The sequence below is a fragment of the Fonsecaea erecta genome (genome assembly GCF_001651985.1).
Source record: "Fonsecaea erecta strain CBS 125763 chromosome Unknown Scaff1, whole genome shotgun sequence".
Lineage (NCBI taxonomy): Eukaryota > Fungi > Ascomycota > Eurotiomycetes > Chaetothyriales > Herpotrichiellaceae > Fonsecaea > Fonsecaea erecta.
The window spans coordinates 377,389-396,817 of NW_017387244.1; the positions used below are offsets into that span (position 1 = coordinate 377,389).

General features: G+C 51.8%; 4 protein-coding genes across 4 annotated transcripts; 1 reads left to right on the plus strand and 3 right to left on the minus strand.

Annotated features, from left to right (window-relative positions):
• Positions 1-982: 982 nt before the first annotated feature.
• Positions 983-3,544, minus strand: AYL99_00110 (hypothetical protein; the record flags this gene model as incomplete). Its single annotated transcript, XM_018831626.1, has 2 exons — positions 983-1,644; positions 1,693-3,544. 2 exons carry the CDS (start codon positions 3,542-3,544, stop codon positions 983-985), a joined length of 2,514 nt encoding a protein of 837 aa, XP_018697505.1.
• An 823-nt stretch (positions 3,545-4,367) lies between these two features.
• AYL99_00111 (hypothetical protein) lies at positions 4,368-13,387 on the plus strand (the record flags this gene model as incomplete). Its single annotated transcript, XM_018831627.1, has 2 exons — positions 4,368-7,393; positions 7,573-13,387. 2 exons carry the CDS (start codon positions 4,368-4,370, stop codon positions 13,385-13,387), a joined length of 8,841 nt encoding a protein of 2,946 aa, XP_018697506.1.
• Positions 13,388-14,397: 1,010 nt separating this feature from the next.
• Positions 14,398-17,772, minus strand: AYL99_00112 (hypothetical protein; the record flags this gene model as incomplete). The annotated part of the gene is made up of 2 exons (XM_018831628.1): positions 14,398-14,640; positions 14,743-17,772. The coding sequence occupies 2 exons, from the start codon at positions 17,770-17,772 to the stop codon at positions 14,398-14,400; spliced, it is 3,273 nt and encodes a 1,090-aa protein (XP_018697507.1).
• A 579-nt stretch (positions 17,773-18,351) lies between these two features.
• On the minus strand, positions 18,352-18,828 carry AYL99_00113 (hypothetical protein; the record flags this gene model as incomplete). Its single annotated transcript, XM_018831629.1, has 1 exon — positions 18,352-18,828. One exon carries the CDS (start codon positions 18,826-18,828, stop codon positions 18,352-18,354), a length of 477 nt encoding a protein of 158 aa, XP_018697508.1.
• Between the last annotated feature and the right edge of the window lie 601 nt (positions 18,829-19,429).

A 19,429-nucleotide genomic window follows, 5' to 3' on the forward strand; every position in this document is an offset into this window, starting at 1 on the left:
GGGTGGCAGCAGTATATAAGGCTGTGCACGAGCCGTATGCAGCTCAGCTCTACTTCTGAGGGGCCGTTACTAAGTGATCTGCAACTGGCGAAATGGTGTGATGTTCGGTTGGCGCAGGCAGCTGAGCTGAGCTGCTAATGATATGGTTGGTTGAGTGTTGACAGGCGGGAGAGTAGGCACCGATTCGACGAGGGTGTCTTCTTTACATATCATTGCGCCGCTGGCCGCCGGAATCTTTAGTCATGCTGGGAATGAATCTGAACCGCCATCACAATGCAGTCAGGCACGTCCATGAGAGGTAGCATTGTGGTCCACCCCGTTCTGCAATCGGATATATAACCCTGTCCCCAAGCGCTGACAAAGAGCTCAGCTAAGTCACACCTCCTGTTTCCGGGCAAGTGCGCGTAAGGCTGTTTCGGCTCAGTGACATGCATGCACGCCCATGATTCGGCTTGTGGCGGCTCCTCCGTTAGGATGTTCCGAAATCCAGGACGTATCGGCATCGACTGACCCGTTCGAAGAAGTTGCTATCCAATGACCTGAGATCCCCTGAAGGATGAGATGGTGCACTCTCACCGGCGTAATCTGAAGGGACAACCGAAGAAAGAATTAAATAGCGACACAGAGAAATACCCGTTGGAAATACGGCCTATGCCCTAGATTCTAACCCTCACCGATATTGGTATGCATGAGACAATTCTGGCGCAGGATTGAACAGATTTGTCGTGAGAACGCGAAGTGTTCTCCTTCCCGTCACATTGGATTACGATCCATTCCTGATGAGTCGATCGAGCACACAGATGGGTTCTGTTGTGACAATTCTGATCGGTGGGCAGTTCCAAGCGAATTGAGATCCTCCGGTCTGCGTAAAGATTTAAAACCATCACGGTTATTGTTCTCGTGCCGGAGCATGTCGAGAAATCCATCTTTCTTCGCAGCAAGCGGCCGTGACTGGGGACCGATTATGTCGGTAACATCTTCATCATGACTGTTGACCTGGCGGCATACTAATCAATGGCCAGTCCATTGGTCCTGGACCGTTGAAGAAATGGTTTTGTGAGAAAGCCATCTGTGGATCGGCACCTCTACCCAGCCCGACTCCTCCAAGGCTAGTTTGAGCCTGCGGTGGCGTGGGATAACTCATGTAGAAATTCCCCGAGTCATTGAGCAGCGAAGACAACGAAGTGGGAATGACCGGGATGGATGCAGATGTCGAAAGTCCACTAATCGGGGACTGAGAGAAGGCTGTAAATATAGGTGATGTAACTCCCGGCCCCTGTCCGGGACCTTGTCCAGGTGGTGGCGGTTGAGGGAATGAGAATATGCCAGGCCATTGCCGCTGAGACTGTTGATGGCTCAATGGAGATGTTGAATGGCTTTGAGTTACTCCTTGGGAAGGCATGAACATTGGTTGTTGAAGGCTATTGCGGTCCATAGTTGCATTTGGGCTAGAGTGCTCTTGGAACAGAAGCGCATTCGATTGTTCGACTTTCACTGGGCCTAAAGCGTTGGGAAGGTTGGCTGGACTTAGTGGACTTTGGGCGTTGCTGCTCTTCGGAGGCTGTTCAACCAACAATGCCCGATACTCATCCTCGAGAGCTTGCACTCGAGGTTGGAACTGTCTCTGCAAGTGGTTACCGGTCCCTAAACTCAGTTAGTGATAGATAATCATAAGAACGGGCATCAACTCACTCAGCACAAGGTCTGCGTATGCCATCAACGATGTCCAACCTTTCAGTTCATTCCGCATTGCCTCGAATTGCTCGATGGTAACTGGTCCTTTTTTCCTCTTGTACACATAGAGGGTGATGCCAAACCCGGTCGCATATGCCAGCGTGGAATGCCATGTGAAATCCACCCCTTTATATCTGCTTGACAATCGGTGGAAACTCTGCAAGAGACGTTTGGCAGATTTATGGCAGATGTCCAGATGTCGCTCCATCACCTCAGGATCGTCACTCGTACAACATACCGGGTGGTGTAAGTTTAGCTGATACTCGGCGGCCCAAGTTTCGAATAGAAGGGTCGCGACACTGAGATTGACATGTTTTGGTTCATTTTTGGTCGACTCGTCCCAATCTTGCCGCCAGGCATTTATTTTCGTGTTCAGTACCTCCACATTTTGGAGATATTCCGCTGCCGGCTTCCTAACAGCTATAATGTTGTTGTGTAATTCGGTAAGAAGGGGTAGTAATTTTGCCAGATGTAGACAAGGCCAGAACTCGCATTGACCTGACAAATCCACGACCAATCCGTCCTTAGATATCTCGGAGTCTTTAATGGCCCTCGGTAAAGGGACGTCGATGTGCTGAAATTGCCACGGTGCTGGTAAGCCAACACGGCAACCCGTTGTCACACAGACGCCGAGTATTGAATGAAAGACTCTTTTCCGAAGTTCCTTTGACAGTGGATTGTTCTCGCCTTCAGGCAGTTGAATCTTGTCCGGGTCGCGGTGGTATTCCAGTTCGATAGCTCGCACCAGGACCTGATGGCAATAGGTCCAAGATACACCTGGTTTGGGCAAGTTTCGAAAGTGAACGATGATCAGCGCCATCGCCTGCAACGATGCCAGCGACGGGTCATGAAGGAGTTCGCGATAATAGCCCAGGCCATAGTGGAGATAACGGTGGGATTCCTCGAACTTCTCAGCGGACTGGAGATGGTTCCTTACCGCGGTTTGATGGGCTATGATGGAGAAGACAATCAATACCTGAACCCGCTCAGCAACTGTTAACGTATTCGGCTGGTCATAGAATCTGTTAACGAGTTCCATAAAGCTGGGCCTGTGGACGATCGGAACATATTGCGACATGATAACCAGAAAATGATTGGCGTCTCGGAGAGCGTCTTCCTTTGATGGCAGCTTGGGGTCCTCCACACGTTGATATCCACAGATGGTATTGACAATCGACGTCCTTGAGAGGTTAAATTTCCCCGTCACGTCGCTGGGATAGTCTTCCATCATTTCACATTCCCAGCCTGCAATGTCGACGACACCATCCATAATATCCACCACCGTACCGTTGACCGGGCCTGAGCAAAAGCCGTCGCAATGACCCGGTGAAGGCCAGCCGACGTACTTCGCATCCAGTCTTGACGATGTCGGAGACGCAGAATACGCCGTGGACTGAGATATTGAACTCCTGGGAGTCGCTGTAGGCACATTGCTGGCAGATTCCGATCGCTGTAAGGAGCCATATCTGCGCTGGTAGGCGGCCACTTGTTCCCTCAAATATAGAAGCTCATTCTCGGCGCGATTCGATTCTCCTCTTTCTCGTGCTTGCCCGGTCACACGATCGGTGGTGTAGCACCGCAAACCCTTCTGACGACAAGGCTGACATGCCACCGGGTCCGTGTCACATTTCATCTTCCTCTCTTTACATCGATCGCAAGCCTGTCCCGTTCGAGACGTCAAGGCCAACTTTTTGCGGACCGCATCGCTGTATTGTGCAGGCTCTTCGTCAAGGCTCTTGATTCTCTTCAGAGGAGGGCCATGGTCATCGAAGGTGGAAGGCACCGGCCTCTTGGAAATTGGCACGTCCATGGAAGGACAGGCCTCGCGCAACCTGCAAGGAATCCGTAGTGGCGAGTGGGAGGGCGCAATGGGAAGTGTCAGGTTATTCGAGGTCCAGGACTAGTGGCAAGTACCGTGGAACATGGATCGCAAAAAGGGGGAGGTTCCTCACAAGTCGTAAGACGTGAGACGGAGACGCAAAGTCCCAGGTTGAAGACGACCGAAGCAAGGTATTAAATGGATCATGCTCGGAGTCAGGTATATCAAGACTCACTGGATCCGGATTAGCATATTCAAGGTGCTCGAGATCGCAGGTGAACGCGAAGAACCCCAGGAAGCTACGGGGGGAAGCCATCCGGGCCAACAGAAGCATCCTCGAAGGACACAGTGACGTACGCTAGAGACCCCCCCAAGGGAACTCTTGCCTTCGGGATTGGTGGGCTCTAGGCGTGAACCTTCGTGCTTTGGCGGGTGGTTGGTATACTGGCTGCCCCAGTGGATGCCAGCTGCCCCTCGATAACCGAAAACCTGACGCCTGCAGCAGCCCAGTGCCCACTTGCTCGGAAGGCTTAGGAGGTCTTTAAAGCCCCCCCAAATCCTCTTTGGGTAGGATTTCGCCTCTATCGATCGATAAGTCAGCAGAGGCAGTATTCAATATACACTCAATACACTCAATTATCAACCAATACCCGCCACCTCTTTTTCACGGTATACCTACTCTCTACCTCGACTCTAGGCATTCCACGTGACCTGAGATGGCCCAGACCTCTCCAATTCTTGGCATTGAGCAATAATTCTGTGGGCGATGGATATTCTCTTCTCCTCTTAGGCTACTAGCGTCTTGCTGCGCATGATGTCTTCTTCACACCATCATAACTCTCAATACCGGAATATTCCTCGCGGCATATCCCGCCCTTTGGCCCGGCTTGACGCGCGACATCAGTCTGTGGGACTCCATTCTCATGGTCCAGAAGTCCGCGAGTCCTCCTTGTTCGTGGAAGACGGCAAGGGTGATCGGCAAAACTTAACGTATGGGTCACTTGATCGACGTGCGATTCCGCGCTATCGACCGGCCGGTCATGGTGGGCTACTCGGGTTGGGTCCGAACTATCGAATAGTTTCAAGGTCAGAGTCTCAACTGGAGGTGGAAAATGTCGAGTATGATTCCATACGAAGGTCTCGTCGACAGTCTCTGCTCGAGAACCTTTCCGATGACGATGGAGCGGTGGAGAGTGTTCTGTCCGGAGTGAGCAACGAATCAGATCTGCGCGAAGACTTTCTGAGCGTCGACTATGGACATCCAAGAAAAAGGAGGCGGATGTTGGCGGGACGGGAGCAGGCAACTGTGGAAGACGACGATAGTGAGGAGTCAGACCCCGACGGCCCGGCGCTGGCACAGTCCAAGGATGCTTTCGATGAGTTCAAACAGAACCCCATCCATCAGCGCCATATTGAACTCTTGAGAGCAACCGAAGCTCGACCCGAGGATGCGTCGGCATGGCTTACGCTGATAGAGTACCAACCCATCCTCTTGGGTGAGGACGGGGGTTCCCGCAGCTCCGCTTCCTTCTCGTCAAGGACTGTGGTCGACCTCAAAATCTCGCTATATGAAGAAGCATTGTCACGTGTTAAGGGGCAAGAAGCTCGAAATTCTTTGATCCTAGGTCTCATGAAGGAAGGGAGGAAGATTTGGGATGCAGATAAACAGGCTTCCAAATGGCGCACCTTCCTCAACGAGGATGCTTCGTTCGATCTATGGCGGCTTTACCTGAACTTCGTCCAAACCAATCACGTCAAATTCAGCTTTGAATCATGTTTAGGAATCTACAAGCAATGGCTTCAAAGGGCCAACAATTCGTCATCAGACCGCGCGAGAGATACCAGCTGCATATACATCCTTTTACGCTTGACCTTGTTTCTTTGGCAATCTGGGTTCACCGAACGCGCGGTTGGGATTTGGCAGGCGCTTCTCGAGTTCAATTACTTTCGCCCACGGAATACCCCCTCAACTGACCTCATACCATCCTTTGAGCAATTCTGGGCAAGCGAGGTTGCGCGAATAGGGGAGGAGGGTTCGGCAGGATGGCGATCAAATACAAGCAGTGAGCTCGAGGTGAGGAGCGACAAAGCATTCCAAGTGCAGCATATGGATTTCGAAGCCTGGGCTGCTGCTGAAGATGACCTTGAAAGAACCGCCGGCTTGCCTGCAAGAGCTCTAGATGACGTCTGCGAGGATGACCCTTATCGCGTTCTTCTCTTCTCGGACATTCAAGACTTCCTCTTGTCGCCGATCACAGAAGAGGGCACGTGGCTTATGCAGGACGCCTTTTTATTATTTGCAGGGCTTTCGCCACTATCATCACTACCTGAGTCCAGGGCCTGGCAACGAGACCCTTTCGTTCATAGCCAGTCGCCTGCATGCGGCATCTCTGTGGGACATGCTGGTCGTGAAGAGAGCAATTTCGGACTGCAGATGCGCTTTCAAGACGTCTTTTTAGTGTCTCGGCAATTGAACGACGATGCACATGGCATTTTACTCTCTTCCCCGTCAAGACTCATCAGTTCTTCTCTCAGCTTTGTTCGCCGAGTCCTATCTCTTCTCGTGGGACTGGATTCTGACGAGGAACCAGGCGAATTGCATATGGAATATGCCATCGCATTGGAAGCTGGAGTAGATCTGAAATCGGCCAGAAAACAGACGAGGAAATTCCTTAAGCACAAAGCTGACAGCTTGAAACTCTACAACACATATGGGCTGCTTGAGTGCCACCTAGACAACCTCGAAGGTGCTGAAAAGGTTTGGTCAACAGCCCTATCGATGCGATATTCGCTAAGCCAAGAAGTGCAAATTGATTCATTCCTTCTGTGGCGTGACTGGGCATACTCGTACATGCGCCGAAGGCATTTTCATCACGCCAGGGCTCTGCTATGTCTGATGACAGAAGAGCAAGTGGACCTGATACGGCTTCGAAAAACAATCGAATCCACTATTGAATCATCTGCTGCCACGCAGCTCAAGACCGAACAATACATCAAGACACACATCGATCAGGCCCGTTCCCAGAACCGACCAGAGCAATTACCGGCGCTGGTCGACGTCCTGGTAGTTCATAGGTACCTCAATGCTGACCTGTCCCTTGAAGTAGCCCTACAAACATACCACGCAGCTCTGAGGTCTTTCGCTGGTCTGTCGACAATACCTTCAGCCGTCCTCGAAGCTGTGCACGAGCAGCAGGCCCGGTTTATCCACGCTCATGCTGTGACGTTTGGAAGGAGCTTCAGGCCACGTGAACTCGTCCCCGTTCTGAAAGAGTCCAAGGAAAGGTTTCCCAATAATCTCAACCTCTTACTGCTCCATCACTATTTCCTTCAGAAGGCCGGATTGTTTGACCGGTTGCGGCAGGTCGATTCCAAAGCAGATTCACACCGAGATGTGCAACTCGACCAAAGCGTCGTTCCTTCTGTGTTTGAATTGATGCTGGAGCTCAACAGACCGTCGTACAGCGGGAGCACAGACCACACAATTCGCTCTGCATTCGAGCGAGTGACTCAGCCGGGGTCTCCTGGCCATGACAGTCTGCAGATATGGAAAACATATGTTCTGTGGGAAACATCACTGACTCAATTCCATGGACACTTGAAACTAGGGGGCAAGAGATCCACAAGGCGTGAAGAGGCCGTATACAGACAGGCGACAACAGCAATCCAGTCCTTTTATGCGGCGCTACGGGCATGCCCGTGGTCCAAAGAACTCTGCATGCTGGGATTTACGCAGCCAGTGCTCAGAGATGCAATTGGCAATGCCAAACTCAAGCAGGTGTATCAGACCATGCTAGATAGGGGTATGCGGGTGCACCTTGACATATCAGATACACTGCTGTAGGCTCTTGCTTGAGTGCTCTGTACATACAAACTAGCCACAAACTAGTCAAGGAGGGAAAATACTATTAATTATTATGTAAGTTCACTTGCCGCGATGTTTATCCCCGCAATGTCCGAGTGTCTCCAACTTTTTTTTTTGTCGCATGCCACCGTTTGATTGACAGTGAAGTTTTCAGCGACCAAGCTCTGAAGATTGTGAGGATATTCCTGCAGCTGGTTGCCTGTGCGCTTGTCGCCCATGGAAGTGACTTCGGTCTCTTTAAACCTCTTCCCACGCCAGCCGCAATGACCTCCACCTTCGCCGCCCAGCTGCGCACGATAGCCGCAAACTCTACGAGCGAACTCGACCTCCGTGCCCGACGAGATGCACACGGCGAATCCCTCATATTCGCCCGTACTGTGGCGGTCAAGCAAGATTGGGAAACAATATACCAAGTATGCGTGGAAGGTTACCAGGAGCTCTGCCTGCTGGACGCCAGACTGCACGAATTCGGACAGAATCTCTTCAGTGCACAGTCCAAATCGCAGGATAGAGAGCAGCTCAGCAAGACACAGAACGAAGCGCTGGGACTCGTATTAGATCGATGCCTGACTCTCCTTGGATCCAAGGTGGCGCTTCGACCGGGCCTGAAAGCTGTGGAATGGCTTGTGCGAAGATTTCGAGTTCATGTCTACAACACGGATGCCCTTCTCGCCACATTTTTACCATACCATGAAACACCAGTGTTTCGCAATATCTTGAGTATCATTCCAACAGACAGGCTTGCCACCAGGTGGAAATTTCTGGCCGCGTATCATAGAGAGCCAGCCATTGTTCCTCGACATGTCGTCGTATACACCGCTACTCACAACGACGCCTTTTTCTCCTTCTTCAACGACTACACTTTGCACGCGTGCCAGGAAGGTGCCGCCCACTCACAACTCTTACGTTTTTGGGGCAGCTTTGTTGTCGAAGCCATCACTGGAAGATTGAGCCAGGTCAGAAATGGGAGAAAGGAAGTGCAGAAACAGCAGACAGAAGATGCGTTATTGAAGATTTTACCGCTGCTCAACGAAGGGTTCGAAATCAAAGACAACCCTGAATTCACAGTCACCTGTTTCACCATCACCCTCGTATTGGCAGGCGGCGCAGATCTTGGAGACCATGTCATTGACTCGTTGATGAAATCCATTGCCCCATTCATCGCTGACGAGGCATCCGATTCCAGATCGGCTCTGGCATGTTTAGCTATTCTAGTCACAAAGAAGACCGATATGAGAGTTCCGAGAGACGTTCTCGACATATTCATGAACGCCAGTGATCCAGGGCGGCGGATGTCCGAATTGCTTCAGTTGGTACCCTTGGCTGCGTTGTTCGTGGCCATAATCAGCTCAGCGCTCTCCGGACTGAAGGAAAAGAACATGGACAGAAGGCTGCAATTTATCGAACGTATGTTTGACGCCGCCCAGGACCATTTTACATCGGCAACAAAAAGTCAGCTCCTTGCCACTTTGCTTCGGAAGCTTTCCTCGACAGACTCCACACTTTCACCGGGGTCGATTTGCTGGACACGGCTAGTACGTTTGCTCCAGTCGTTGGCTGACTCTTCCAAGTTCTCGTCGTCTTTCCCTCAGGCAGTGTTTTTGGCCGGCCTCTCTCAGTCGGAAGTCGAAGATCTTGTACAACAGACCATCCAATACTCCGACCGACCACTCCTTGAACAAACACGTATGGAAGTTGACCCTGCTGTGGATGAGTCAACACACAACTCAAAGGAGGCCGAAGCGATGCTTGAATCCCTGCCTTCTGAAACTGAGATATCCTCATTCCTCACCGTTGGAAATCGCTCCCTACTGTTCGACCAACTTGTTCGAACTTTCGCGGTATGCCACAAGAACAATCAGCTCTTGGAACGATTTGAACAAATACCACTCTGGCACAAGCAAAAAGGAGGGCTTTCTGTTTTGCATCTCAGCTTCATGTTGAGGGTGGCCTTAGGACCTTTTCCCGTCGCTCATCGCAATACTGCTCTTCAGCTTCTGTTGGACGTCATCAAAAAGGGGTCACCGAACCAGCTGGAGTCGCTGATTCCTTTCATCACTGTCCTCCTTTCTGACAATAGCCAACATGTGCGACGAGCCGCCGTCGCATGTACTGTGGCCATCCACAAGGCTGCCTCCAAAGAAGAAAACGGGGAGGCACATCCGGCCCAAACACTCTACGATGCACTTGGTATACGAAACGTCAAACCTTTGGTGTCTACACAAGCTGTAAAGATTCTGGATCAAGCGTACTTGCCTTATCTGGAGGAATGCATGTTGGATCCGTCCTACATACGCACAATTCTTCAAACCGCCTTTGACAAGCATGACCGAACTCCCTTGTTAAAAGCGAACGATGTTGAACTTAAGAAGAACACGAAGCATGCGCTCTATGATTTACTAACGGGCTGTGCGTTAGGATGTGCTTTGCTACGGGTCAAGATAGGCATCCTCGAGCTGCTTGGCGACGTCCACAAAGTTGGCGCCTCTACCACCAGCAAAATTCTGTCGCCCATCCTGGAAGCCTGGGCATCATTGGAAGAAAGTGACGCCGTAGATGCCGCATCATCAGAGGGCCTTCCTTTGGATCAAATCGATGCCGTGATGGTTCGCTTCGCGAACCCGCGAGACAAGGATGCTGTTGAGCATATTCTGGGATGGCTTGTTGAAGATAAAGTCCAGCCGCGCAATGCTCTGGTCAATGCCTTTTTCGACAGGATTGCTGTTATCTGGAAGGATATGCACAACGAGTCACAAACGTTCACGGCTCTGCGCTTATTTGACATGTCATTTTCCAAGAACCCGGCGTATGCTGCTGGAAGCCGTCACGTTCTGCACATGGTCAACCTCTCTACCAAGGTTCTCGCTGTCATACTGGACCACTCATTCTCTGGGCTTGCTGAGATGCAAACAGACGTCCCACCCAGGAAACGACGTCGTGTCAGCCATGGACGAGAAAGTATACCAAAGGATCTAGCAATCGAACTAGATATCAGTGAGTCAAGATTGACTTTTGCACTAGAACTCGTCGAAGATTCCAAACCACAGAGCCACCCACAATTGCTCGGGGGCTTGTTCGAGGTGTTGATCATCCTCAGACGGCTCAAGGACAAGGGCACGTCTGAATCTCCGTACCTTCTCCACCTCTGCCTCAGCAGCATTTTGGCGATCATCGAGAACGCGCAAACTTCACCAAGGCCTACCATTGATTTCTCTAGCATTCGTACCGACTTGGTCACCGACTGCGTCCGATCGTCAGAAAACCCGCAGGTCCAAAGTACTGCTCTGCTTCTTTCTTCGGCTCTGGCATCTTTGGCTCCGGATCGGATATTGCATAGCATTATGCCCATCTTCACATTCATGGGTAAAAGTATATTGTCGAAGGATGACGAACGCTCAATTTTCGTGACAAATCGAGCAATCGACGAAATCATTCCACCTTTGGTTGCCACATTGAAAAAGCAAGATGCCAAAAAACTGATCCATTCGACTTCCAGTTTGCTCTCCAGCTTCGTCACAGCATACGATCACGTTCCCCAATATCGGAGGGCCGCGTTCTACCAACGGCTCCTCAGCAGGCTGGGCGCTGATGATTTTGCGTTTGCAGTCATTGCTCTTCTTGCGTCAAGGCGCCATCCAGAAGATATGTCTTCGTTCTTTGCCAGCTTAATGGCGGACCTTTCGGCACCGACTCAGTTGATGACGTTCAGGAAACTTATCGATCTGAGTATTGATATCTTCTCTGATGATCCTCACGATGCTGCTCCGTTACTAGATATTAGCGGGACCAGTTCGAACAAGAAGAGGGAGCAAGAAGCACTAATCCTTCTTGAAGTGGCTTCGAAGCTGCTAGAACCAAAGAGTCTAAAGACGCAGGTAAAACGACTTTCAAAGACCGACGACGCAGAAAACAAAGCCTTCTGGGCAGAGTTCGAAGCCTGCATGACCCGCATCCTGAGCATGCTCAAATCCCAGAAGGCCGTCCACGCCAATCTGACTCCGTCGACGAGGAAGTGTTTGAGCTCGCTTCTTGACCTACCTTTCCTGGCCGACCTTCTCAAGATCATGCCCAATCTCCTGCACGACATGGTCCAGCCCGGGGAAGGCCAGCAGGAGCTTCAGCCTTTGGCGCTTCGAGTGCTTGCAACACAACTTCAACATAATGCTCCGAGCTCAAGGGATGCCAGGACGCAGGCCGAAGCAATGACATTTCTCCCTAACCTGCAGCACATTATCCGCACCACCGATGATGAGGCGTTCAGGCATGCGGCGATTGCATGTCTCGATCGCATCATAGAGGTTTATGGACGAAAGAAGCCGGAAGAGGCCATTAGCGCATCCTCCGCGTTGATTGAGGGTAATCTCGGGCTGGAATCCCATAATGAAAGGACGAGGATCATGTCTCTGCTCTGTCTTGCGAGCACGACGGAGGTGCTTAAGGGAGGAAGTGTCCGGATCGTGGTGCAAGCCCTGCCTAAAGTGTTGCGTCTGTTGGATTCGTTCTTGACCGAAGACAGCGCCGGGGAAGGGCGCGTGGAGCTTCACGACGCTTGCTTCGCACTCCTTTCTTCGTTCATCACCCACACGCCCTACATGATCGGTGACGAAAGTGTTGCTGATATCCTCAGTCTCTCCTACCGTTCGTGCCTCGCCGGTCCGGACGCGGGGTCACGAAGAGAGGCCCGGCTAGAGATGCTGAGCCTGATGGCGCAGCGAATGGACTTGAAAACCGTCGTGAGTAGCTTGAACCAGGCCTGGAAATCGACAGTGGTCTCGGGCGGGAAGATTGAGGGCGACGCCATCGCTGAGTATCTTGATATGCTTTCCCAGGCGATTGAGCGAAACTCGAAATCTACTGTCGTAGGTGCCGCCGATGAGATATCGGCTTTCGTGTTGGAGGTCATGGATCTCCGACGGCTCAGTCGAATCAAGGACGGTGCCGGAGCCGCCACCGTCGCGGGTATTGAGAATGTGGAAAAGAAATTGCACGAGTTGGGAATTGTGTTCATTTACAAACTCAATGACACAACCTTCCGTCCCATCTTTGAGGGATGGGTGGACTGGGCGACCAAGAGAAGTCCCGAGGCTTGCTCTTCTGCTGGAGCGAGCGTACAGATGGCCAGGCAAACAAGCTTCTACCTCTTCGCGACGCATTTCTTTGCGACGCTAAAGAGTATCGTGACGAGCTACGCACGCTACCTCCTTCCTTCGGTGAACGACATCCTCCGGGCCGCGGCCCATAACGTCTCCTCGCCTGTCCCTGGAATGAAGGTCGACTCCATCGACCGAAATGCGGATGCAAAGCCTTCCCTTCACGTTGACCTGTCCGAGGACAGTGGTCTGCAGCTGTACAAGTCGACCCTGACTCTGCTGACGACCATCGAAACCCACGACGCGGATGGATTCTTCACTTCGCCGATGCACTTCCAGCCCCTTACCGATCTTCTGGTCAGCCAATTGGGCCTGCTTGCCTCCTCTCCTCAGTCCAGGTTCAATGCGACACCCAAGACCAAGGCCAAGGCCAAAGGTCAGGCCACAGCCGCCTCGCTGCACACCGTGGTCTTCGACATGGTGATCCCGTGCATCGTTGCGCTCGCGAACTCGGTGCAAGACGTCCCTACCCACCACCACGCGCTGAACCACCTGCTCTGCCAGCTGCGTCGCAGTCCGTGGGCCGCCGTGCGCCTGGCCAGTATCCGCACGCAGGTGGCACTGACCGAGTCCCCAGACGTCGGCGACGAGTGGCTCCAGAACGTCGTCCTGGGTGGCGGCAGCGGCGGGGGCCAGTCGAGCAATGGTGCCGGTGCTGCGGCCGAAGGTGGTGGTGGCGTCGCCGTCGGTGGTGCCGGCGAGACCATGATCTACGTCTACGAGATGCTCGAGGATGACGACGAGGAGGTCGAGGAGGCCGTGCGGGACTGGGTCCGGATGGCGCGGGACCGCGTCGGGGAGGACGTATTTGAATTCTAATCAGCTTTCACTGGCTCCAGCACGTTCGAAAAAGGGCCCCACAGAATCTATTGTCTCCTCCACCCTGTGCGTTTGGTGGTGGTCGTGGTGGCTGTGCTGGCCGTCGTCGTGGCGATGCGTTCTAACCGACGGAAAATATATAGAATAAGTATGTATTTAATGAATCAACGAATGGTTACTATACTACTAAGGGAATAAGGGAAGGGGAGTCGAGGCATGGCGAAAGAAATATCGTAATAGTTCAAGCAAGAGCGGGCCTCTTTGTACATGGGAAAAGTTTACAGGTTAATGAAATAGGTTGTGACAAAACGACAGTATACTATAATCTCTTTGAAGAACGAGGTCGGGGGCAGGGCGAGGTCGATTTGGACCATGGAGAAAAAATGAGGGAGAGAGAGAAGGAAAGGACACAGAGATATCTAGATAAGATAGATAGGATAGATAGACAGACAGACAGATATTCGGGCCTGCGAGGGAAACTGAAAAGGATGCTTTTGTTATTGTTTGTTGTTAACTAGGGTCAATTCCAGCGAAGAAATGCAATTAGGGGAGAGGAGACTGTACAAAAGGAGGAGCGAAGCTATTGTGATTAATCTATCTGCTGCCAGGCATGTGATATCCAGCATCAAGTATTCGGTACTCGGTATTCAGTATTCAATATCCAATATCATTCTATGTAGCCACTTGGCCCCCTTTTTCCCCGTCGAAGAAACTGCGATGATAATAATTCATAACCGTCAATCACACTAGCCTGAGTTGTGTACGCAGTTCCGTAGTGCAGAATCACCCCTTCTCATCTTCACCGTTATCCAGGAAAGGAAAGAGGAAAAAAGGGGGCCGACAAAAGCTCCTCGAGGCCGTTCCTCGGGACCCCTTCCCCGGCCCACGTGCCAGCTAGAAATATGCATGCACATGCACGCTACTCAGCACAATCAACAACCTTTCAACTTCAAAAACAATATCGTCCCAAGACAGACAGACAGACAAGAAGGCAGGACTTCGGTGATTGATCAAATGTAAAACATGTGTTTCGCAACGTCGGGGTGAAGGCGGAGACAGTGTTTGAACTCGGGCAGTTCACTGGCGTCGAAGGGGCGAAGCGGGTTGTTGTTGTCGTTGCCGTCGCGTGGGGGATTGTAGAACTGGCGGACATAACACCGCGCGCGGTCGGCCACCAGGTCGGCGTAGTAGACGGGCGTGCAGGGTCCGACCGACGTGCGCGAGCGACCGAAGAGGTAGCATAGGTGGTATGTCTGGGTTTCAAAACGGTCGGAGTTAGCACATGAGAGGAGAGAGAGAGAGAGGGAGAGATATAAAAGGAAAGAGGGCTCGATCGGAAGAGGAGCTCGACTTACCATCCTAGCAATGTCCTGAATGCCGTAGTTGTGAGGATTTTGTAGCACGTTGTAATGCACCGGTATCGCCGTGCCTTGAATGGCCTTCTGGCCAACGAGGAAAAAGTCGTTGCCCCGTCCATACGTGATCCGGTCCATTACCACACAGCCCGGAAGCGGGTTGTTGTTCTCGATGCCGTTTTTACTCCGGCCCAGCACGAGATTGGGGTCATGGGGCCCATCGGGATCCGGAAACAGACGAGTGTGGTGTCGTTTGACGGCACAGATCAGGGTGACCTTGGGCAAGAGCTCGACAGAAAGAGCCTTGTGCTGGAACAGCTTGTTCAGGGCTGCCCCGATCTTGCTATACTCGTAGTCCTTGCACATGGCAAACTGCGACTCCGAGACCCCGTCGCGGTAAACAATGATCTGCTCCGGGACGCCGTTGTCCTTGTGTCCTTCGGCGTTTTTGTCATGGTTGCGATCGTAATAGTCAAGCAGTCGCTCGTACACGGCAACGTCGAGATCCAACACCTTCTCGTTGGCCTCCTTGTCTTCTTCATCTTTCGTCGAACACGGATTCGCCAACAGACTGGCCGGCCATTGTGAGAACTCTGCATTGACGCTGCCAACCACGGCGGCAACGCTGGGGCAGTGTTTTCTTGGCCCGCCGCCGTGTGCCACATCAATGCCGATGATCATTGTCTTCGGTGACAGAATCTTTGGATTGCCGCGCAAGGCCTGATTAACGCTGGTCTGGTCCGCTTTCAAATTAATTTTCATGCACAGATTTGCGAGAAAGTCGTTGTTGACCGCGCTGTGCGGATTGCCCGGGCGTAAAAGGCTTTTCGGCCAAAGCGCGTTGGTAAACGGTCGAAGCACATGGCAAACGGTGGCTATTCCAACACTTTGGTCGCCGGCGCGTTTGATGGCACTATAGAGTTCCAGGTCATGGGACGGGAGAAGCAGGACAACCAGGTGAACTCCTTTCCCCTTGAGCTCTTTGAGCAGCTTTTCGACGGCGGCGTACTGCTTGTGCAAGCCCGAGACGGTCTTCGATCTCGGAAACAAGTCTTCGTCGCTGTATTGCTGCTGGCTCATGTCCTCGCGGTTGAACTGCCACCACTCGAATCTCTCCATGCCATATTGCGGCAGTGCCTGTGTCAAGTTGTCCACGAAATGCTTGATCCCTAGAGTTGTGCATTTTAAGCGCCTGCTCTTCGCCGAGAGCTCAACGCAGGACCACTTCTTCCCGGAAGATGGTTTCACAAAGGCTGCACCTTGGATATTCCATTGACCTGCATTGATCGACGCTCCATCAATACATTTGACTTGATTCGGGTGGCCCCGAGCTTTGTACATAAGATCCGGTCGAGCCAAAATCGTCACAGGGACCTTGGCCATTTTCAGATCAATCGTCAGGCGGAACGCTGCTGCTCCACCTTCGCCCGGTGTGGTCGAATAAAATGTGCGTCTGCCTGCAGTGATAATCCTATTGTAGTTGTCATTTGGGGATCGAACCGAGAACCGGGGTATCTCGCCTGGTTTCAGCCGCCCGGGCGGGACTTGGAGCAGGTCTGCTGGGACTGTCATGTACTCTTTCCGCGACTCTTTTCCAATCTTAACGACGTAAGCGTCACGATTCATCTGCCAATTGTGCCTCATGGAAAAGTAGTCTTTGACCGTGCCGCCGGAATGCTGATGCTTGATAAGTTGCATTTTGCAGCTATCAGCTTTTGGCGGCTTGTCGATGCGCGCGAGTCCTTTGATCGTAGAGAACCGGCCGAGCCCTTGCTCCTCAAATGTCAGTCTGACAGGAGCTCGGCGCAGGAAGTCTTGAAGTGCGTCAAGATCCTGCGATAGATTTCGGCTGTTCCAGGCATGAATCATATCTTGGACACTCCCATGCTGCCAAAAGCAGCCTGTTTTGATGTAGATTTGGAGGTCAACATGCCCCAAGGGGCCGAATGAGCCTCTAACGCTTCTCGAGAATCCTGGAATGCTGTAGAGGCCACCACTGGCGTCTAGCACTGTCCCCGTATCTGTCAACGGGGGTCTTGGCTGTGAATGGGTATGAGGAGCGATGCCATAGAACGCCTGCCCCCTCACCGTGGTCATCGAGGGAGTCGTTCTGTGATCTCGAGAAAAACATCGTTGGTAAGGTAGATAGCTGAAGATGATGTTAAGAGCATTGGTCGCATCAGTGAGAGCTTCCTCTGAGAACGGTGCCACGGGTGTCTGAGACTGTGCAGATCGACGATAGTACGCAAAAAGATCAGCCAGAGAGATCAATTTCGGCTTCGCAAAGGCCACCCGGTAGCGGTCACAATCTGGACCAGGACCAGCCGAGTATTCGTCGCAGAAATCGAATTCGCGTGACTTGGTGGTGTTCTCGTCTAGTTGTTTCGTAGTGATGATCAGCTTCAGGTAATCAGTGGCGACGGGGCTCGGAAGACTGTTTTCCAACTTGAGCTGCTCGAACAGGAGATATACGAGTCTTTTGTTCTTCTGTCTTGCGACTGTGTGCGTCTTCTGGCCACCACCACCATCACTGGTGGATCTTTGAATTTCTTCCTCCTGGGCTTCAGTGTTGATTCTGCTAATCTTCAACTCATAAGAATAGACTTGTTTGTACTCGCCTAGTGTGATGGCGAAATGGTTGGCCAGCAGCTGTTTTCCCGAAATGTCGACGTTTGGTGTCCCTTGTGCTTTCCATCCTCCATGTGATTGACCACCTCTAGAGCTGGGGCTTGATTGCGGCTGTCTCGGGCGGTAGGGTAATTGCGAGCCTCTCCCTCGACCACCTGCTTGAGGGTTTGTCCGGTTGGGATTAGCTTGCTGGGGTCTCGGGGTAACACCTGGTTGACCTTGGGGTCGGCTGTTGCCTGAACCGACAGGTGCCGTTAGTCCATGCTGCGACGAGGAGTTATTTGGCCGGGAGTCCCCAAGACCAAATATTGGATTCGTGAGGCGTGTCGGTTGTCCCTCACCAGCATTGTCATTGGAAGTGGCGCGTTTAGGGGGACCCCAGTTGGGATTGTATCGAGACATCTTGTAGGACTGGGAGTGAAGAAAGGATGACCGCAAGAGGGGAGAAGGTGACATATAGTTCTGATGGAAGAGTCTCTCCAGAGGATATCAGCAAGACGAACAGCGGCGATTGCTTGGGTCCAACGACATCAAACTGTTTGCTGCGATAACAACAACACCAGGTAGCCCAGCGAGAGCCAGGGGTGTCTGTGTAATACATCTTCCGCACCCATTTGGTTGGGTTTGCGAAACTGAGTGATACAAACGCTTGTATTTTGGTTTGAAAGCCGCAACGAAGCAAATGGAGTTGCTTGGTCAACGAGGACGTAAAACAACGCTGCCCATGGAGGGAGGTGCAAAGAGAAGTAAACAGTCGCTGTGACGATGGATGAAACTAGAACATGGAGCAGGCAAAGGCCACGCCATGGTATCAGTTCAACCGGGATGTGAAAATACACACAAGACTCGCTTCGAACCTATCTCCGTCAGTAGGGAGCAGGAAAGTCTCTTGCAGCGAGGGAAAGATTCTCACCGTAAACAAAAAGAGCAGACATTTCTTGCCATTTCCGCCTCGATCCCTCGCCTCTTGATCTCTGTCTCTCAAGGCTCGGTGGTCTTTGGTCCTTCTTCAACCCGTCTCTTCAACTCTCCATTGAATTTGTCCAGCTGCTTGACCAAATCTCTCATCATGCTTTCGGGGACCAACATACTCAGTAAACCTTCCACATCTTCGCCATGGTCGAACAGTGTCTTCTTCCCATCATCCTCGGCCACCAGTTTAAACCAGTGATGACCCCTCAGAGTCCATCCCAGCCATTCGGGCAAGGGACCCCCCTTCCACGCGAACTCTGTTGTTTCCGGGTGCCACGTGGTGATGCGTGCGGTATAAGTCCCGGGTTTCGCGGTGTCAGACATTGTATTTGTAAAAGTGACCAGTGTACCAAGTTCAAGGGGGGTCGAGTGGGCACGGATAGATGAGAACCAGGTGTTCCAATCTGGCCAGCTGGAGAAGTCGACGAGGACATTCCAGACGTCTTGAGGAGGGGCGTCAATGACAATTGATGACAGTGCCGGCATGATGGTCAGGCTGTGAAGGTGTCTAGCTGATGGATGAGTATCTCCCAGTTGCGTTGCTCGAATCAACACCCAGAGAAGGTAGTCATTTCTCGCGAACAAGGGACGGCAGGGGGACGCAAGCACATCTTAAGTAGGCCCCCCATCATTGACGACGACGCTTGACCGACGAAACAACAAAACCCAGGAGATGTTGTTGGTCCAGATATGGAGAGAAGCAAGATAAGGCCGCCCGAAAGACGGCAGCCCGACCGAAATTTGGTCCGGCGCAGCCACCATTGACGAAAGTGTTTATTACTGGAAATTTCATAGATTTCATGTAATGTTCCCGACCTGTTAAATTCAATCTTGTTCATTAAGAGGCGCCAAAGGATGATCTCATTGATGCTTTTATATATATTAAGCTAGTAGACTACTATCCCAGTGATAGTTGCGATTTCGCGGACCGATGCCTCCTTCAAATGCAGTCCATATATAAGGCCACGCTTGAAAGTCAGAATGCTCTTTTCTAGTACTCCGTAGACATCTCTCAAACAAATAAAACCACAAATGAAGCATTGGTGGTGGAGAAATAATAGTTTGAATTGTATACATTAGTGTCCGG